The sequence below is a fragment of the Ceratina calcarata genome, unplaced genomic scaffold (genome assembly GCF_001652005.2).
Source record: "Ceratina calcarata isolate Rehan_Ccalc_2016 unplaced genomic scaffold, ASM165200v1 scaffold178.2, whole genome shotgun sequence".
Lineage (NCBI taxonomy): Eukaryota > Metazoa > Arthropoda > Insecta > Hymenoptera > Apidae > Ceratina > Ceratina calcarata.
Genome location: NW_017139212.1, coordinates 1,197,387 through 1,218,754, shown reverse-complemented (window position 1 = coordinate 1,218,754; position 21,368 = coordinate 1,197,387). Strand labels below are relative to the sequence as shown.

Sequence of the window (21,368 nt, the reverse complement as noted above, 5' to 3'; positions counted from 1 at the left end):
AAATGAAAATTTGAAAGAAATTGAAGGGGTACCCCTTGGAAAAATCTCGGAAAAATCGAAAATTTTTTTTTTGTCAAAATATCGAAAAATATCGAAATATTTGTTTCTAAAAAGCGTCAAAAATTTCAAACTTTTTAGGCTTGTATTTCCTCAAGTCAGTTGTTTCGTCCAAATTCGCGCATGCACACCAAATACAGAAAGTTTTCTTTGGCTTATTGCTGATTGCCGTAAGAGTACATGCAAATTTTAAGTCGCTATAATTTATCATAAAACACATGAATTGATTTAAAATTTTACAGGTAGCTTTTTGATAGTAATAGGAATCTATAATAACAAATTCAACAAGCTAGCATTGTTTAAGTGTATAGCCTATACATCCTTAAATCAGTCGTTCGAACACATTGAAAACGGAAAGTATACGAGCACGGTAGACGGACAAAGAAAGATTTGAATATTTGTCAGTGTGTTTTCAATTCTGATTGCCATTGCAACGTCAACTTTATCGGGCTGTCACCCGCATATAATTTCGCGAACAGGCGTCACTTTTTTCCAGCGTTATCTCTCGCGCAAACACGGCAACTCGAACGAAAAGAATAAAAAAAAAGTGCGTTGTACGACGAAACATCTCAATTCAAGTTCAAGAATGAATAAGTTTAATTTAGGAGTATCGCGTTATATTTCCATGCGTCGCTTTCCCTCGGGACGAAATGCAGATTGTTTCGTCATAAATAGTTGAAAGAACGTTCGCAGGACATTACACGCGTACCACTTCCGCTCCAGTCCCTCTGATATGCAAAGTGGATCTCTTTCGAGACACGATAGAACGGATAAAGCGTTTCCGTGATCGGAATATGACTGATTCTGTGTCATCATTTTTCTTTCCCCTCTGCACCTATCGTAGTTTCTTAACGACCGTTTCGAAAGAGAACGTGGAATGCGATTTGATTGAGGCGTCGCATTTAATCCCGTTTCAGACATTCAAACTCGGTTCGATCTGTTCTTGAGTTCTGCCCTGTGACACACTCTGCCACTGTTAATATCGACTGTACGCTGACAATGACGCACAGTGCTTTTGATTGATTATCCTTTGATTGATTAATACCGTCGGCGACGAAATTACGCTTCGAACCGCGCGTTACACGTGTCGCCATGTTTAATTTGCGTAAAAATCATCTCTAAGATGATGCTCGGAGACAACAATCTTTCATTAGTTATAAAGGGCCCTCAAGTAGTTAGTAGATCGAAAGCCGAGCGGACAATTACGATAATGGTATTTTTCCTCGTCCTAACCGGTGACATAAACGAACCCTTGCGATAACAAGGCGTCATCCTCGCCATTTATACCGAGACCCATTACTCTCCAATGATACAGTGAGAACCAAAAGTGGATATGATCTTATTGTTAGAAAGTTCATCAGATGATTAAACAGAAACACTCTACTTTTAAATTATTAAACATTTCTCTGTGATAATAATTTCTACGTGAGACGCAATGATGGTATTTGTACAAAAAACAGGGACGAAATTCATGACAAGATTGAACAGAATAGTTTAACCCTTTGCACTCCGAATTTTATTTCAATTTCGTTACCAGCAGCTCCCAACGCTTTTAAGTTTACTTTAACTAATAAATAAGACAATTTAAATAAATAAAGGGAGAAACAAATTCATTTGAATACCAGTTTTATTCACGCTATTGTTGTATTTTGTAATTAGTCAAGTGTATGATATTTCTTAAAACAATTTCCAGGATGCAATCCTGGTTTTCTTTCGCACGTTTCGTCTATTGATTTGGACATGAAAGAATGTCGAGTCACACTCGACATACAAGTGCAAAGAGTTAATTATTTTTCTATTCATTTGAAGTTTCAAATTATGGGGAACTAGAGTAACTTCTGCATGAGATATAAGAAGCACTTAATAAAAAATCGGAATGCAAACAAGCAACGTTGAGATAAGTCGTGGGTCGATCGTGACGTTGGACGAAAATTAATTTCTTCTCGATAGAATCTTAACGACGGCCGGACCCCAACGGTACGCAACCTTTTATCAACGTTTTACAATCGTGTCCGCCGTGTGTTTGTTCGGAATTTTGAAAACAGAGGAGGGAAGAGAGGCTGTTTGCACGATTTATCGACATTCTTCTCGGTTCCTCGGACTCAATTTCATCTTTCCTTTTTATCACAGTAGTTTTATTCTGTTGTCTCGGCTGTCGTGTTTCGTTCGATTGAAGAGCGTCTCGCGAGCTCCAGGCTGGTTTTTGAATGTAAATGGCCGGGGCAAGTGGAGAGGATGAACCTCGCGGAGGCGATAGAGATCTCTGGATCTGGAAAAAGGCTATGCCAGGCATGGATGAAATTGCCTCTCGGCGTCATGTCGCGCGAAAACATCCGGGAAACTCTCCTCGCTTCGAGAAGCGATGATCGTTCGCGGGTTCATACACAGATCACTCGATTTCAACTTTTCCTCAGAACCTTAGCAAAACGGCTAGTCTCTCATTTACAACTCGGTATATATTTTGTTCTCTGGAATGTGTCAGTCAAATGTAGATCAAATTATTGTACACTTAACCCTTTGCACTCCGAATTTTATTTCAATTTCGTTACCAGCAGCTCCCAACGCTTTTAAGTTTACTTTAACTAATAAATAAGACAATTTAAATAAATAAAGGGAGAAACAAATTCATTTGAATACCAGTTTTATTCACGCTATTGTTGTATTTTGTAATTAGTCAAGTGTATGATATTTCTTAAAACAATTTCCAGGATGCAATCCTGGTTTTCTTTCGCACGTTTCGTCTATTGATTTGGACATGAAAGAATGTCGAGTCACACTCGACATACAAGTGCAAAGAGTTAATTATTTTTCTATTCATTTGAAGTTTCAAATTATGGGGAACTAGAGTAACTTCTGCATGAGATATAAGAAGCACTTAATAAAAAATCGGAATGCAAACAAGCAACGTTGAGATAAGTCGTGGGTCGATCGTGACGTTGGACGAAAATTAATTTCTTCTCGATAGAATCTTAACGACGGCCGGACCCCAACGGTACGCAACCTTTTATCAACGTTTTACAATCGTGTCCGCCGTGTGTTTGTTCGGAATTTTGAAAACAGAGGAGGGAAGAGAGGCTGTTTGCACGATTTATCGAGCGATCAACGCTGCTCCGAGGAGTTTTTCCCGTTATCGGTACTCGGATCCGCATAAAAGATCGTTCTTGAACTGGCCTCGATAATAGCAGCAAATATTTAAGTTTCCTAGAATTCCTTGCTACGACTAGCTTAATAACTGCTCTGTACACTCACCTAACGACCCGGGAACTAATCAAAGGTTGCAATAATAATCGTTATAATTGGCTGTCGACTTCACTGAAACTATTTAAAAATATCTAAAGATTTTCGAGTAAATGGTCACATTAACTCGTTAATATTTTCCACTACATTTTCCTTATCAATTGAATTCCCACTCGGTATTGCGAATCGATGAAATAATTGGAAGCGTGACGCATGCCAGCAAAAATCGTCCAAGCGACTAACGAGGCTTCACCTCACGTGTGCAGTGCAACGTGTCAACGATTTAACGTAAGTGTAAAAAGTACGTTACGGTTCTAATAGCAGGTGTCAATTTTGTCGAAATGATTTTGACTGGCTAAACTGTACAAACAAATCGACGTTCACGGTCAATGATGCACGTTGCGCCTCGTGCGCTTGCAATGTCATCAACGTTTGAAAGTTCTTTAAATAAATTATGAATAAAACAGTCTATCTGATAGGCAATAGTAATTCTAATTATTGGTTTATCAGACTTTGCACATCATTTTCAAGAATAATGACAATTCTGTTTGAAACTACTTGTTAGTAGCACTTTTAAACACGTCATGGCTACGAGCGAGTATGTAAAACCTAATGATAAAGAAACGGTGAATTCGATTTCCTTTCGCGAGTTTTTATCACAATAGGGAGGAACTTTGCACGACGCTGACGCAGACAGATTGCTCGAACCTGACGACAACCAAGCTCGAGCGACAATTTATAGATTGATTCAGGTGTATCGCTTCACCTTGGCGCATTATTCCAAATCGTGTCCCTCTCTTGTTTCCTAATCGAATTTGCAACCGGCTTACTCACATATCCTTTGATCCACGATTCACTGTTGACCAACTGACTGGAAAAGGCAAGAATAATAAATTGAAAGGAGACTCTTACAATGCAACTGCAGTTATTGCAGTTACATTTTGTATTCGACCTTCCTGTTATTATCTTACACGATTGCATTGAATTATATCAATGATGATTATATATTTTATTTCGTTTGTTTAATTGGGACAGATTCTTGAAAAAGAACGAAAAATTTTGTGTTTCAGGCGAGAAACCGCACAAATGCGTGGTATGCGGCAAAGCATTTTCTCAGAGCAGCAACCTGATCACGCACATGCGTAAGCACACCGGGTACAAGCCGTTCCAGTGCGGGCTGTGCGACAAGGCATTCCAGAGGAAGGTCGACCTGCGGCGACACCGCGAGGGCCAGCATCCGACCGCCCCCGCGCTCGACTACCGCTCGCTTCAGCTACCCTCGCAGAATTCGAACGCCAGCCACTCGCCGCCAGCTCCTGTCTCCTACCACATGATCCCCGTACCCGGTAACAGTTGAGACTTTTTTACAAATTCTTCTTTCAACCGTCCTTTTCGCGTGCCTCTGATTTATCAAAAATCGTTTGTCGAGCATAAACAATTATGAACAACCGCGGGAAATGATCGAGAATCTATGCGAATTCATAGAACCAGTTAAACGTATGTCCTAAATTCGTTCGTTATTTTTCTATATATTTTGCAAACGAGATCGATTAAGATTCTAAAAAAGAAGAAAAGAAATTCTAAAAAGAAAGGAACGAAGATACGGTTCTTATCTTGGAAAAATCTCGAGCGCGTGTCGAAAGTGTTAGGTTCGGTGGATGCACCTGTTCCCAGGACTAATAACAGGTACTTAGCTTGCATACATACCTCCAGAATGTTCAACAATGTTCAAATGCCTGAAGGGTTTGCACATTTAGGTAGGGAACTTTCGGTGCCGTCCGTTACACTGGTTTACAAAGGTCCTTTATCTTCTGTCACGTGAAAGTTCAACGACACGTGATTTCAGTTCTGTGGTATAGTCAGAATTCCGTCCAATTACGTCGTTCACGAGAACGTGCTGCTTGATGATACAATCCAAATTGCAGGAATGATTAATTATTAAGTAGAAAAGTGAATCGTGTGAGAGAAACTTGATTGAAAATTCCTCTTGACCAGTGCTATTTACTGTACATACATATATTATAAAAGTATTCATCTACAGATATATTACACATATGCATTAACGTGTGTACACGTACGTACTTGAATTAATATTATAATAGTACAATTCTTATTAGTTAGCCGAATCGCAAAAACAAATGAAAAAATCGTTTATTTTGTATAGGATGTAAGGTTTCTAAAACGACGATCGAAGTTTATGTTAAAGGAGAATGAGAAACGTTATATTATATGTATACGTCCCCCGTCGCATTCCATACGCGTGCGTGTGCACGTGTGTCCATATGTCGCGTGTATAAATCCATATTTTACATTATTATATGCGAGCCAGTGTTACCAGTTGCACGTGCAGGGTTTTCGAATAGATGTACCTACGTCTACTTACGTTTCTAAGAAGTTTTATCATTTGCTTCAACGGCAATGGAGAATTAAACGTAAGAGGACAGTGTTAGCACATTGCGTACCGCTCACGAGTTTTCTCATTTTTCTCGCGCTATCTATTATTAAATGTCCTCTCTCAAAAAAAGAAAGGAAATTTAACGATAATTTATCAGATATTCCTAGTAAGATCGAAAATGCGGATGACTGTTTTGACGATTCCGAAGACGAATCTGCTGATTCTACTGATAGTGAAATTATTAGACCTGTGAGGAAGTGTAGCGGTGCTTTTAAGTGATTCCGACACTGATTCCATTGGTCAACAGATCCTTTGATAAGTACTCCTATATTTCCACAGACCTGTAGTTATGATGATTTAAATAACGTGCATTTTGCTCAAAACGTATGGTCTTTCGCATATGTCTTAGAAATTTCTATGCGGTACGCAATGTGTTAAGAGAAAGAGAGAATATGTGTGTGTGTTCATTCTTTAAGAGAAGATATAGTGAAATTCCGGAAAATAATGCAAGAGGAGCGTATGATCTATATTAAGTAAAAGGTAGGTCGTTAAAATTCGTTTTGTACGATACGAAACCTGTGTTTAATAATTAATTTTATATTTTTATCGATAACTTTCGAGAGAGTTAAAAATTTAATGCAGTGCATTTGAGGAAGAAAGAAGAAGAGTTGAACGGAGCATAGAATAATCGTGCCGCGATAATCATCAGTCATATATAGAAGAATTAGGAACACATGTTGGATTGTAAATAATTTTATGTTCTCGTCGAATTGGTAGACAAATTCCATTTGAAATTCGGCGTCTGGCAAAAAATCATAGCGGCTAGAGGACCAAAGATAGTATAAGTCGGACCTGGTCGAGCGGTCATTATTCGGGCGGTGAAAGGAGGATCGAGGATAAAATAAATTTTTGCACGCCCGAGAATTCACCGAAGACCTCTGGTCCCGTTTACGTAGACGCATACGTGTTGTATCATATCTACCATTAGGATTAGCTTATTCCTTTGATTAAGACCGAGCCAGCAACTGAAACGTCCTTTCATATAATTAAGCCACGTGAATCACGTTTCAACGTTGAGTCGAATAATTAAATCTTCGAACTATCAAGACTCGGAAACATTGTTTTACATCAAAATTTTATTGAGGACTTGTGGAGCAGCAATCTCTGAGGGTGGAGATAAGGCCGATGCATCAATAAATAGATTTAAATAAGTAATCGTGTAAGAGTGTGTGCGAGCGACGACGTGTGGATCGATTGAGTGCTATAACAGAGTAAGTTGTGTTAATCGGTAAAACCAAATAATATGTTCACAATTGGTATAAAGATGGCATTGAATAAATTGTTTTTCTTATAAGCTACACTTACTTCCCATTTCCTAATAAAAAAAGTCCATGAATCACTTAAAATTAACAATAATAACGATCAGTTATATCTATCGTTATCCTGATTGTACTATCATCTTCTTCCTTTTAAATTCTTACTAGATCAAGCAGTTCAACACTAATGTAATTTGAACAGTGAGGAGACCGAAATAGGTAAGTGGATATCTCTATTAAAAAAATTAATTAACACTCTTAAGTACAACTTTTGATTGTATTGCAAGATAAAATATGACTAAGTACGCGTATATGATAGCTAGATTAGTAACGAACAGCGCTTCACCTTGACGGTAATAATTGCGAGTAACACTTCGCTGTGATCATTAATAATTTCTTGTGTCGTTCTCGCCGCTGCCGCGATGGTCACGTGAACCGAATAATCGCCTAACTACGAGCGTAATATAGTGTAGGTTTCATGGCGTTTTGCTTATCTTCGGCGCTTAGCGTTGGCTCGCGACGAGACACGCTGCCTCCGCTATGCAAATAACCACTCGGTAAACAATAGCGTTTTTGCGGAATAACTAGCGTCACGCCATCCACGGTACGCTTCGATGTCTCCGCGACTGCGGCCTTAATATTTCAATTTTTATTCTACAAATTAATCGGACTGGCTCTTGAAAGATTCGATTGAAACGTTTCGGAGCGCTTTTCAATTGAAACGTATCGGCTCCACCTTAGCCTCCGAGCGAAGCAGGTGAGCAAAGGGATCGACGGTGCCTAATAGATTATCGGCGATTATCCTTAACCTTAGGGATCGAACGCCTCCTTCGGGATAGAGCGATCAAATCGATAGATCGCTCGAGATATCGTCTCCTTCCTTTATCTCAGCCGACGCTGGTTCATTACTCCCAAAATGTTAAAAAGTGAAATCCTTGGATTCCATGCAAATTTCAATTCGCTCAGGTGTGAACATCCTCTGCTCCTACAGATTGCTTCCGTTGCAATAAACCCGGCATTGAATATTCATTTACGATTTACGATTCGGCAAATGAATATTCAACGCGCAACGGGGAAGCTTTAGAAAGAATCGCGAGATAAATTATCTATTTTATTATCAAAGGAAGGCATTGTCTCGCTTGATAAAATTGTCCGAGAAAGTTTTTACTTGTAATAACCGCCCGATTAGGAAGTGCATTGAAAATTAGTGCGAGAAATCGGTGAGGCTGTACCGGGGAAGAACGGCCGGCTGCGAGTTTCTGGAAGCAATTTTTGCATCGATAACGAACGTTTCTATACGGGCCGATGCCGCTCTGGTTTCCACGTCTCTGACTTTATTGCCTGTAATTACAGATGCGGCAAATGTTTTAAGTGGCAAATCCTCGTTGCAACAGAATCATTTGGAAACGCGCTTTTCCCTCTCGCGTCGTTACTAGCCACCGATCATCGTTCTTCGTTCCACTCGCTGTCTCTGCACGGTCTGATCCGTGGGACCGTCGCACTGCTGCCAGTAGAAAAGAATGATTAAACAACAGTGAAACCCCTTCGACGTTTGAATGTTTAATTCGTAGATTCAAAGGATAAGTGTCGGTCGTATTATAAATCTGACAATTATATTACAGACTCGCAGTACTCCGGTTCTTTTTTTATTCACCCCTAACGTTTGACGATAGGAAGTGTCACGAACATTTGTAAGGAAACAGCGCGACGCGATGAAAGAAGTTGGCTTATTTTTTATTTACCGTCCCTCGGGGACGATTCTCTGATATTTATCGTGGACGTTTCCTTGCGACGTAGAAAAGTCACGATTAAAATTGTTCTTAGAAAAACCGGTACCGTGCATGTATCTACGTACGTGCATACACACATTCCCTCGCGGGATGCCAGATAAATGTTTTCGCGAACGTCACCACGGGAACACCGCGTTTTAAAATTTTTATTTCACTGCCCGGTGGGTAGATAATGATTGCGGCATCGAGAACGCGACGCTGTTATCGCGTGTCCTTATTATTAATAGCCTCATCGAAAATGTTTCGTATAATTAACACCGGTGATAATCATTCGTCCGTGTTGATTAAATGAAATTTTATTGCTCGCGAGAACGTGATCACGTTCTCGGCGTTTAAAGCCTATTTCGAGCGATTCGGCAGGGCTGTAAACCATCAGATAAAAGATCTTTACAAACCAGGGAAAGATTTATGAAGGAATCTTCAGAGAAATAATTGTGAACACCTCAACAGGAGGAATTCACTTCACCGGTTGATACAGGAGGGGGAAAGTAGATTGTATTAAATATTTAAAGGTGAAGGAATTAGTCTGTCAGAATTCACGCGAATAGCGCACGTCCATTTTTATCATAATTACTTCCCCTGAGGTCAATCCATCCGCAGGGGTTTATAAAATGTGACACGAAAGCGTGTCGCGCTGGCATAAACGATTAATTCTATTCCCGCGGGTGAAAAACTCGCGACTAGAGCTCCATTATTACCGCAAACTAAGTGTTTTCTGCGATAGAAAATCCCCGAGGAGGTATTTTTCACAGAACCCAGTGTGTTACAGAAATATTAATAATTCAATGGAAGCCATCGTCGACCGCGGCGTTCTTCAATTTTTAAATAGTTTTTTCTAGGTAACAATTTTCATTCTCCTCGAGATACGCCGTGGCGTCAAATCTGTTATCCTGATCTCCTTTTCACGTTCACCTATTTTAAATTCTGTCCCCTGTCTTCTCTTCGGTAAACGAACAATTAGCTGTCATTCGATATCGTCGAGCCAACGATTCGCCCGTTTTCCTCTCCATAGGAGCTCAATTAACATAAAAGGGAATTCGAAATTCTGTCAGATCTCGAGGTGTCAGGGAAATCTATTCAATGTACGCAAATTAGGGGCTAATGCGGCCTTGTTGTGCTAATGCCGGCTTCTTATTTCGGCCAGTTTCGTTTTGATAGAAAAATACCTGCCAGCGAACGTAACTCGAAGTTCGTGGAAAGCGGCAATGATTGAAAATCAATGCGCTGGTTTATTACAGGCACTTGGCTGCCTTCGGTAGATCATTTTCGCGGAATCTTTGTAATTGCCATGGAGTCTGTTCTCACGAAATTCGTCCTCTGACCATACTAGGATTTAAGTAACACGCTCGAACTTACTCGAGTACCATAACCGAGGTTTATGCGCCTTACACCTCGCCTTATTTGCGATTCCTCGCTGATTGCGGCAACGATCGGTTTTCTTTATTTTATTATTCCCCTGAAAAACGTTTCCGACACCGTTCCGTAGGTGAACATTTTAGATTCCTCGAAAGGTATTTTAAATTGCGATTTTCACTCGATCGAACTCTTTCAAAGACGGTCCCTCCTCGAAGACACAAAGAAGGGTGTCCACGCACAGGGTCCACTTTCGGGACTATTGAATAATAGATCCTCTCGTTTCGGGTCTCTCAAACGATTATAAATCGTCAGAAGCACAATGGTATCATCAGGGGATCGTTGACTTTTATTCCGTTAATTTATTCCGACGCGAGTGGGCCTGAGTGGCTGCTGTTTAAAAGTTCAGCCTCTGAATAGTCTCGTTTACGCTAAGTTATACACACACCCTTCATTATGTCCACTGAATCACCGTGTATTTTAAAAATTCTCCGCGTCGTGTCAAGTGTTTTAGAGATTTACTTTATTTTCTTCATAATTTTGAAATGTAGAATATTTCCAGGACAGAAGTAAACTTATTAAGCCGGTCATCACTGATTATAAAAACGCTATTTCTACGATGCGTTGGCATGATCCTTCGCTGTACACAAAAGTTTGTCATACGTGTATCTTTTTTTTATACGGTTCTTTGCCCCTCTATGAGGATTATGCACGTTCCTATGAAATCTGTATCGGGCAGGACGTTCGTGTTCATCACGATTTGTGCGAGGCTAACAGCACGCAATCGTTACGGCATATAGGAGTATCGCGAACCATAGATTCGCGTTTCCAGCTATCTTTTGATTTTTAATCAAACGCATCGTAACATCAAGTCGCGATGCCATTATTTACTCTGTACACTATTTTCGCGTGACGTCCACTGGCCAGATGCAAGCGAAAATCCATTATAGTTGGAAGAAATCAGAACAGGGAATTAAAAAATTTACAGAATTTTATTTACAAAAGTTCAGATTTACAAATATTCGCACACACAGATCATTCTATACATAGGCTCTCTACAAAAGACGACAGGTCGAACGTATCCGCGTTGCTCAATAGCTTCCTCGCGGATACTTGCTCGTTTAAAGTAGCTGCAGCTGTTTGCAATTTGCGTTTCCATTCAGGGCCGTCGATCTCGTCTATGGAGCATATCATCACTTCGTTCACTTCGTCCTGCACGGAATAGCTCGCCATCGATTTAAACACGCATTTAAGATCGCTCTTCGCTTTCTTCTTGATACTTCGATCACGACTGACCAAGTTCAAAATAAACAATCCACCGTCTGTTAAACATTCGGCGACTGATTTTATTACGGGCATCTCGAGAAACTGTTTCGGCGGGCAACTCATTCCGATAGTAGTATCCTTGCTATCTACGTCGAAGAGTACAGCCTTGTACTTTTTCCCGTTCCTCGTATTCTCTTTGATGAACTGTATGCCATCCGCGATCTCCACTTTCATTCTGTTGTCGAGGATCAGCCCGAAATAATCGGTAGCGACTTTCAACATCATCTCGTCGATCTCGACTGCGATAATCCTTAACTTTAAATAGAGAAAAAAAAACATTTTCAACGAGTTCGACGTAGTAACGAATTATACGCGTACCTTGGGAAAGCAGTGGTACAAGAATGTGCATAAACCGCCGCCGCCTAAGCCTACGATCATTATTTCATCGCTTTCTTTAGGATTTATCGCGCTATTAACGCCGATGCTCATGTACAAATGATGATCGCACGCTAAGAAACCGGGATCGATGATCTTTTTCATTTTACCGCGCCTAGATTTAGCTGCAAAGATGATCAGGAATCAAAATGAATAAAATACGATAGTGATAAAATGATGTACCTTGCTTGAGACGAGCTTCGCTTTGAATGACGTACGGATTATTCAGAAAGATCAATCTTCTGAATTCGCTACCATCTTTTTCAATCTCTTCCACGACAAAAGGACCGCTCAATTCACTTTTCCCTTCGTAACATTTCGTCCTAACTCCGACGTCCGTGCCCAACGAGAGAAATGGAATGTCGCATTTCCCAGATAAACCTTCGGGAGCTAGATTCAAGATACAATCCTCGAGCTCGCTTTTCACCGCGTCCCAGCTCTCGAATTTGTGATCTCTGCAGAGAGTGACGATAGCGAGTCTGTCCCGTTGAGCACTCTTCAACACCTGCTGTCTACCTTCCTTCGTACAGAACAGCCAATCCGTTTCTCTGATGAAACAATTGTTTTAATCACGTGAACACATCATTTATTGCGAAATATTTGTAGAATCTTACTTTCCTTGCGGTACTATGAAAGCTGCGTAGCTTTTCGTACCGCGTATCCTAGGCTGGTCCAAAACGTGAATCGTGTAACGCGGATGTTTATCGTCGGGGCGGTACAAGTCTAATGAAATTTCGCCTATGTCAGCGACGCTACGTTTCTGCAAGCTGTTGCAAATGAACGTGGACTGCTGTATCGACGACACGGCTGAGATCATCTCGTCCGCCGATGACATACGTTTTAGAGTACCGCCGACTAACGCTAACTCTAAGATCTATAATTATGTCCAGTCAGGAAGGGATTAAAACATTTTAACCCTTTATACTCGAGCGGCGCCGCTACGGCGCCCGGCACGAAAACTAATTGCAAACTGTAATATTTAACAGATTTTGTTGTATTCAATAAAAATGAAAAAATTGGTAAAATTTTATTATTTGTATACGTTCTTTTGGGTATAAAATGATTTGAAGTACCCCTAAAGTTCTTCTCTAATATAGTCGAAATCGTCTCGAGTTGCTGGGTCGCCTGAGCGCAAAAGGCGTCGAGTGCAAAGGGTTAATATCGCGAAGCGAACGTGTAACGTACAGTTTGCGGCAGGTTCGTGAATTTGGTTCCAATCACTGCGAAAACCGGTATCGAGCTTCCTTCTTCGAGTTTCGCTTTCTCTTCTGCCTCATGGCAACGTACTATACGAAACATAAATCCAGCATTTGGAAAATAGGATATAAGCTGTTTTAGGATATGCTCTTGTAGCAACGAGATACATATGTATCTGCCACCGTTACGTAAGACTCTTGTGATTTCCTAGAATATAAAAAGAAATTTTTAAATACGTGTTCTTCTTATTAGAAAATGTAATTAGAGGCCAGAGAAGTATTGTTCACTGTTGCTCGATACATTTATTGTACCTTAAAATATTTATTAATAGTAGATACTGTGTTTTCTTTGGCATCTGGCATAAGGGCGTCTAAAGTACCTTTGTCTAAAATAACATTGAACATATCATCGGGATATGTCATTTGGGTGGCATCCATCTGTTCGTAAACTAGCCCTGGCCTCACAGATCCATTAATATCGCACATCTGTTTGATAACAATATGCGATATATCGACGTTAATAATATTCCTGCAATAGTGAGAATCATTCTAATAGAATACACTCCATTTCTGAGTTAACATATAATGATTTCTCAAATATTATACCTGTAGCCAGCATCGTACAGACACATGCTGACTGTGGAATTGCCACAGCCAACTATTAAAATGTTATCCTTTATTTTTATGTACTTCGAGAGAATGCTGTATAATTCTGGATATTCTCCATACCTTAGAAAAGTAAAAACTGCATGTATTTATATGTACTTATAAATAACTTGTATGTATTGGTAAAACATACCATTCAAAATTCTTTTTACCACGTTTCTTAAAAAACGTATTCCAATATTCCACTTGACTGAATTCTTCATGGGTTTTTGGTAACAAATTCATCTTTCCTAATTTTCATATGAAGGTGGAAGTTGAACTTGTATGTGACGTTTAATTGTTGACTGTTATTGTAATTCAGCTGGTTCAGTAATTATTTTGTGAGTGTAAGAGCAGACAAGAAACGAGTGCAGTTCTGTACAGTTGAGGTTGATATAAGATTTGTGAAACTCCGACCACAGCGCCGTGCGTTGAGGAATAGTAAAACACAGGTTCCACTTGAGGAATTTACGTGCCAATGTTTGTGTGTAATTACCAGGCAGATAAAAGTAAAAATGGAATTTTGTAATAGCGAAAAAGTTGATATGCTTCTAGTTTATGGTGAGTGCCACAAAAATGCAGAAATAGCCAAAGTCATCTATGCCGAAAGGTATCCTGAACGAGATCAGCCATCTGAAGACATGTTTAAGAAAATGTGTAAATCGCTTCGACGAACCGGAAGTTTCAATGTTACTGAACTTAACGTAACGAAAACTGCTACTTCTGATGAAAATATTGAGGTCCTAACAGCGATAACAGGAGACCTCCATATTAATACACCACAGATTTCAGGAAGATCTGGAATTAGCGAACCAAGTGTACAAGTAAAAGTGCGATTTCCTCGTAGTGAAAAACGTTATGTCTATCACCTACCACTTTATCAGGAGCTCCATGAAAATGATTATGAAAACCGCTATCGGCTCTGCCAGTGGTTCCAGGATCAATTGTTCTTTGATGGTGTTTTTATAGAAAAAGTTTTGTTCACTGATGAAGTAACGTTTACTAATCGCAGACAAGTTAATTTCAAAAATATGCATTATTGTGCACCAGAAGAATACGACTGCGAATGGAGCGTTAATGTATGGTGTGGAGTACTGGGCAACCAATTGATAGGACCATATTTTAGTAATCATAGACTAATAGGACAAGCATATGCTGACTTTTTAAATGACACTTTACCATCTTTATTGGAAGATATACCTTTAAATATTCGTTTACAAATCTGGTATCAACATGATGATTATCCTGGATATTATAACGTACGTAGAATAAGCCAAGTACTGGATGAAACTTTTCCCAATCGATGGATTGGTCGTGGTGGACAATTTCTGTGGCCTGCACGCTCACCAGACCTTACTCCTGTATACTATTTTCTGTGGGACGCATTAAACGACGCAGTGTATCGTGAACCACCGACAACACGTGAGAATATGAAAAATCGTATTCGTGAAGCATGCACTACACTCAGTACGAAGCTCATCGATGGTACGAATATGATTTCGTTTGCAGTTTATTCATTAATTGATAGATTGGATCTCTGTATTCGTGCCCATGGAGGTCATTTTGAACCCATAGTGTAGAGTAGTGGATTACGAATATGTCCAACAGAGGGCGTGAATGAAGAAGAGTTTAATTCCATGTTGAAAAGTAGGAACGAGAAGGTGGTTTTATAAGCGTATATTGAAATAAAGTTATCGGTTCTATTAACTGATCGGATTCATTGTCCATTCACTACATTACACATAGATCTACATACCCTGTATCACGCCCTGTATGATCTATGATTGACGCATTCACTTTTAATCATTTTTAATATTGATCGTACTTCAGTTCATTAAAACGTTTGAGTGTCAGTGAATAATCATGAAGAAGACAGTTAGTAACAATTATATGCATAACTTCGAGTTACAATCACTTCATTATTGGTTCAAGAATTCTCCATCCCAGAATCCTTCAATTAAATATAAAGATTTATTTCAAGTTATGCAAGATGAAATAAAATCTGATATATCGAAGTAAGCTGTTATGATCCGAGTGCAATTTTAATATAACTCAACAATAAAATACATTATTTTTGCTATTTAGTTTCACCCACATGAGATCACGTCTTAATTTTAATAATAGAGCGATTTTAAAGAATGTTTTTGAACATTGGAAAATGTATGTTATACACAAGCTACATAGACGGAGGGTCACGTATAAAGCGAATTACTTTTATCAGATGAAATTGCAAAGAAAAGTTTTGAACGCATTGTCAAAAAATGTATTATTAAAATGGGAGCAAATTGTTTCGTCTATGGATAAGTGCAATGATATATCAGAGGCTTCTCCGGAATGCAAAATAGATCGGATACATTATTCTCAGTATTTATTACGAAAGTCTTTTAAATATTGGTGTAACTATATTGGAATAATGAATAAGAAGAAAGCATTGCTAGAGAAAGCTGTCCAGTTCCATAATTCATATTGTTTGAAGAAATGCATTATCAATTGGAAGATATTTCTTACGTTACAAAAAAAGAAAAGATATAGAATAGAACAGGTACTTGCGTAGTTATCGTTAAAAGTTCCTGTCGTCTAATTATTGAATAATTTAGGCACGTAAATGGTATGAGAAGAAGATATTAGAAAAATGTATAAGAGTTTGGATCAATGTTTCCGAACTTGAATCGCAGAGAAGTAAAATGGGGCGTGCTATTCAGCATTATGACGATAAGTTATTGATAAAATATTTCCGCGCTTGGCGGATGTATCATGAGTACAAAGTAAAGAAATTAAAAATAGAAGTTCGCGTGTTAGCGTACAGTAGGAGAAAATTGTTGAAGCGGTACTTCGAGTTATTCGTTGCGGTAGTAGTTTTCCCAGATTCACGCATACACATTTTATAATCGTGTTACTAAAAGTCTTCCCTTCTCTGACAGCGAGTACACGAACTCATTGCTGAAAATATTGCGAACGAAAATGCTGATACGTTTTACAATTCTAAACTTGTACAAAGAGCTTTCGATGTATGGCGAGAGTGGCACGATAGAAAATTGCTGAAGACAATGAGGATTCATAAAATTAGAGAATTGTTTGAGAATGGAATGAAACGTACCACGTTTATTAATTGGCGCGCGTACCTGATTCGTAAGAAATGTAAACGAAGAAGAATGTTCGCAGCGAATAACTTTTACGAGAAGAAATTATCAGTAAAGATTTTAAGGAGCTTCCGCCATTATGCTCTTTACAGAAGAGAGAAAAGAGCTAAGTTATCTCATGTTTACGATAGAAGCGAGGGCATCGTTCGACAGTTGCAGACTATTTTTATAGAAAAATGGAGAAGAGCGCTTTATAATTCCGTGCAAGAGAAACAGAAACTGGCTAGAGCGATTCAGTTGTGGGAATTGAATCTAACGCGGAAATATTTTAATAATTGGAGAGAATTTTCGTTACGGTATAAAGAGAAGATGCTTCGTAAAGGGAGTTTGAACGAGATAGCTGACCGTTTCCTACTGACAAGATTCGTTATGCATTGGCGTTACAAGTTACAAGGTGTCCTTGATATACGTAGAAAAGAAATTCTTGCCGTGTCCACGATGGAACATAGAATGATGAAGAAATGCTTCTCATCTTGGAAAGAGTACATAGCCCAGAAAGTGATACTGAACGAAGAAATAGATGCAGCGATGGAATTGCATAAAAAGTTTTTGTTACGCGAAGGACTTAAATCAGTTTTAAGAAACTCCCTTTGTAATATCGACTACCAACGCGACATGCAATTAGAGATCGCAGCGATGAGATCATTAGAGAATTTAGAAATTTTAAAGGATTACTTTGACAAATGGTATTTCTTGATTTATTTAAAACATAAGTCGGAACTTACCAGTGGCAATGACTTTGCGCGAACTCGAGATTCGTGTTACGATAAATTAGATAGTTTTGGAACTCATTTAGTCTTACCGGAGTACATGATGGACAAAGGGACGAAAGTCTGTGATTCGATCAGTAAATTACCGCAAGAGAATTGGTTATTCAATTTATTTCAACCGGTTTAAATATCCGTACAGTTCAGAGTATAAATGATAAGAGAAATATTTACAAATCGTTTATTATGTACAAATTATTATCTGAATTACATTTATTATTTTTATACAAAGATACTGTGTCCTATTTCTTCCGTTTCAATTTCTTTAATTCGCTTTGTTGGACAGCAGCGTCGCCGTAGATCTCTTTCACTTTACGTTTCCGTTCCTCGTCGCTCTTAATTTGCTGTTTTATCTGCAATTTCGCTAAGAACGCTCTGTCCCTTCGGATTTCTCGCACGGCTCCCTTCATTTCTTTCTTGTATTTATGCAACAGTTTCTCTCTTTCGGCCTTCTCTTTAGACGTAGTCCTGTGCTTCTTACCATCGTATCTGTAAACAAATTTGTATAAAATACGCGAAGTTCACTTACTAATAGAAGAGATTCTCGAAAATTATTACGTACACTGCTTCGATCCGCGGCTCGTATAACCTCAACGGTTTAGGCTTCTTCTTCTCAACCACGAGATATTCCAATTTCTTGTTCTTCAATACTTTCAATTCTCTCCTAAATTCTTTAATATGTTTCCTCACGTTCGATGGATATTTATCGAAAGAGTTCGCCTTGAACAATTTGAATATCGGTTCGAATATCGAATACGCAGCTTCCAATTCTTCCAGGTTGCTTTTAAATTCGCGAAGTAAATTTACGGCCGTCAACAGACTTCGCACTTTAAAATCATCCTTTATCGGCCCGTCCACTAAATCACTCGCTCTCATAGGCGCGCTATTTACATCGATTTCTAAATCGGATTGATCCTCGTCGAGTATCAGTAAATTGCTTGCCTCTCCGATCGTCTTGAACGGTGGTATAATTTTGACTCCTTGGATCAAGTGTTTAGACGTGGATACATAGATTACTCCGCGCAAGAAATTTATCACAGACGGTGCGAATCGTTTGCTGAGGGCAGTGTACTGTAAATAAAATATTATCTAATGCTGTACAGTGATTTAATATAATATAGGCAATCTTAATTACCTCTAAAATAAGAGTGCATATAAGAAGACCTTTCGAAAGGTCTAGTTTGTTTCGAACACGGCTCCTAAGTAAAATTTGAGACATGAATATCACACATGGAGTAGTGATAGGATGTCGGAAGTCAGACGTCGGAAATATTAAAGAAACCAGTTTGAAGAAGATCAGCTGAAACCGAAAATGCTTGTTAATCAGTACTTGCATTTGTTCAAGAACATTTTCTCAATACGATCAGATATTAAACGTACGGTGTCTAGGCTAGGATATCTTCTTTTATTCTTCTCAAATTCGTCGTGCTTTTCCTTGATTATCGCCTGCATGACGGTCCTAGCATTTTGTGCATTTAAATGAGCGAGGTCGTATAAAAATGGTGATAATCTGAAATCAGTGCATGTACGTAATTATTTAAGGAAGTTAAACCAAGTTGTATGATTCTATTAGCAAGTGTCGTAGTACCTATCAATGATTTGGAAACAATGGACTATGCTGTTGGTATCATCTTCTACCGCACAATCGTTCAAGTGTTGCAATAGAAATAGAAATAAATTTGTTAATTTCTCCTTGTTCGCATTGTTCAGTGTCCAGTGATTGCATTTGATTATGCGGTCCACGATAATTGACTGATAGTCAGCATTACGATCCTGTAGAAGCTCTTGCAATTCTTCGAAACTACTCGGTACTTCGTAAGTGTACGGTAGTTCCTTCCTCGCTTTCTCCATGATCTCTTTTCTTCTCATGAGATCGTTTCTAATTTCCTGCTGTCTGATTTTGTCGCCTAATTTAGGCACATCAGATTCTGGTTTTAAAGTTGATTTCTTTTTAGAGTCTACTTTGACTCTGTCTTTCTTTGATCTGCCTTCATCCTCGCTGGAGGCTTCCGAGTTTTTTAAATCCGATAAGCGGTCCTCCTCGGAACTGTCTTCGGAGTCTTCTTCAGCTTCAACTGCACTCTCAACGTTTCCCGTTTCTTTAATACCATTCACTTTGGTAATGTCCAATCGTTCGTCTACGGTTTCCTCTTCATCAGAGGCTTCAGTATGATTCTCACTGTCATCATTATCATCCTTCTCTTCCTCATCCGTATGTATATCGTTAATACCGTCCTCGTTACCTGAATCTCGTTCAGCATCTTTGACTGAGTTATCCCCATTATCTGGCTCATCGTCTTTTATCGTTTCTAATGTGAATCCATCATCGAGATCATCGGCCGACTTGTGTTTAATCCTGTTACTCGTATCATTTACAAATCCTTTCATTCTAGCCAGTCTGTCTTCCTCCAGAGCTTCCAGTTTCTCCTTCTCTTCCTTTATTAGTTCTTCTTCGGATTTCAGTTTATCCAGAGGCGTGCCTTTAGCTTCGAACTTTAATTCTCGCACAGCGATGTCATAATCATCTGCTTTAGCGCTTACTTTCGTTTCTTCCATAGCTTTGTTACTCGCCGAAATAATCGGGAGGAGATCTCTCCATTCCGAGTCGAGCTTCGCCGTCAGATCTATGGTCTCCTCCCGGATCTTCTGCTTTTCAGCTTTACGCTTCTTCGACTCGGCTATCAGTTCGTCTATAAGGTCCTTCCTGGACTTTTCTGATCTGGATAACATGCCACCGCCGAAGTGAGCGTCGCCGACGAATTTATCATCCAGCTTTCCAGTCTTGTTCTCGTCGTCGCTGTATTCGTCGTCGCTTATCGGGTCGTCGAACTTCTCAATCTCTTCTAAAGTCTGACCCTTGTGCGTCAAGACTTCGTCGTCGTTTAAACTGTAGATATTCTTTTTCTTGTGAGCCTTCATGCGTTCCGCGGTGAATCGAGCCAATGCTTTGTCTTCTTCATTCATACCCACGTTCTTTTCGCCTATACGTTTGTCAAGAAACAAGTTGTCTTTGTTTTTTAATTTATACTCATGGAGGAGCGTCCCCTTTCGTTTCCTAATCGCTTTCGAGCGCGATACTCCTGGAAGGCCTCTGTCCGCTTTGCTCTTCTTCCCCAAAACATTTTGCTTGTCCCTATTTATTTGTACCTCGAACGGATTCAAAGACTTCTTGTTCTGCCGATCACGTTTTCGTTGGGACACTTCGGACAATGACTGCTTCTTCAATTTAGCCATGTTACCTCGCAAGTTTCAAAACTGGTTCACAAATTTATTTATATCACAATTATTTTTTCTTAATCAGTATTGCAATGCATTATTTAGATTGCCTGTAGTTTATCCTGTTGATTAATCCAGAAACACGTTTTAATTTCTAACCCTTCACGCACACCACGTAATATTTTACGATTTTAAACAACATAATATTACTTAATTATTGTAATTATTTATGTACGTCTCTGGTAAAAACACATGGAGAAATAAAAATGATAAATCAGTGTTTAGAATATTTATATAATGTTTCTATTCTACCCACGTGTACGTGTTTACCTCGTAACGCTCGTAACGCTAACGACATTAACTATGGATTCGATGGATTCTGCTCTGGCTAACTTGGGCTAACTACACCTTCAATGAGGCTGAATAAGGCCAAGGGATCGGACCAATCCATGGACTATCGGCCGTCGAAATTGATTGGAGTCAAAGCTGCATGCTGGTTGTGAATTGGTTAACCGCCATTGCTGGGATGGAATACTTCCATTTTAAACTATACAG

The 21,368-nt window shown here is 39.2% G+C and overlaps 4 protein-coding genes across 6 annotated transcripts in view; 2 read left to right on the top strand and 2 right to left on the bottom strand.

Annotated features, from left to right (window-relative positions):
- LOC108632854 (zinc finger protein 628) overlaps positions 1-7,047 on the top strand; it is a 25,070-nt gene extending 18,023 nt beyond the window's left edge. For both annotated transcript variants that reach the window (XM_026810778.1, XM_018037684.2), the window contains exon 6: positions 4,365-7,047. In XM_026810778.1, the coding sequence (XP_026666579.1) occupies positions 4,365-4,651 (287 nt within the window). In that variant the 3' untranslated portion in view covers positions 4,652-7,047. The remainder of the gene's footprint in view (positions 1-4,364) is intronic.
- Positions 7,048-11,121: 4,074 nt separating this feature from the next.
- On the bottom strand, positions 11,122-13,996 carry LOC108632852 (methyltransferase-like protein 13). The gene is made up of 8 exons (XM_018037683.2): positions 13,845-13,996; positions 13,652-13,774; positions 13,358-13,574; positions 13,035-13,253; positions 12,464-12,723; positions 12,033-12,397; positions 11,793-11,974; positions 11,122-11,729 (listed from the first exon to the last, which is right to left on the bottom strand). Exons 1-8 carry the CDS (start codon positions 13,934-13,936, stop codon positions 11,184-11,186), a joined length of 2,004 nt encoding a protein of 667 aa, XP_017893172.1. The 5' UTR covers positions 13,937-13,996; the 3' UTR covers positions 11,122-11,183.
- Positions 13,997-15,770: 1,774 nt separating this feature from the next.
- LOC108632896 (protein SFI1 homolog) lies at positions 15,771-17,828 on the top strand. The gene is made up of 2 exons (XM_026810837.1): positions 15,771-16,232; positions 16,288-17,828. Exons 1-2 carry the CDS (start codon positions 15,786-15,788, stop codon positions 16,576-16,578), a joined length of 738 nt encoding a protein of 245 aa, XP_026666638.1. The 5' UTR covers positions 15,771-15,785; the 3' UTR covers positions 16,579-17,828.
- Positions 17,763-21,337, bottom strand: l(3)07882 (Nucleolar protein 14 homolog l(3)07882). 2 transcript variants are annotated; one of them, XM_018037750.2, is made up of 6 exons: positions 21,144-21,337; positions 19,186-20,935; positions 18,978-19,107; positions 18,733-18,897; positions 18,160-18,668; positions 17,763-18,086 (listed from the first exon to the last, which is right to left on the bottom strand). In XM_018037750.2, the coding sequence occupies exons 2-6, from the start codon at positions 20,829-20,831 to the stop codon at positions 17,840-17,842; spliced, it is 2,697 nt and encodes an 898-aa protein (XP_017893239.1). In that variant the 5' UTR covers positions 20,832-20,935; positions 21,144-21,337; the 3' UTR covers positions 17,763-17,839. The 2 variants fall into 2 exon arrangements, with proteins under 2 accessions (XP_017893239.1, XP_026666637.1); XM_026810836.1 differs by having other exon boundaries at positions 19,186-21,337.
- Positions 21,338-21,368: the final 31 nt, after the last annotated feature.

Coding starts and splice junctions, on each gene's coding strand:
- LOC108632852 (XM_018037683.2), bottom strand. CDS start 13,936: ATGAATTTGTTACCAAAAACCCATGAAGAATTCAGTCAAGTGGAATAT. Junction 13,775..13,844: donor GGTAAAAAGAATTTTGAATG/GTATGTTTTACC, acceptor TACTTTTCTAAG/GTATGGAGAATATCCAGAAT. Junction 13,254..13,357: donor CTATTAATAAATATTTTAAG/GTACAATAAATG, acceptor TTTATATTCTAG/GAAATCACAAGAGTCTTACG.
- LOC108632896 (XM_026810837.1), top strand. CDS start 15,786: ATGAGATCACGTCTTAATTTTAATAATAGAGCGATTTTAAAGAATGTT. Junction 16,233..16,287: donor AAAGATATAGAATAGAACAG/GTACTTGCGTAG, acceptor TGAATAATTTAG/GCACGTAAATGGTATGAGAA.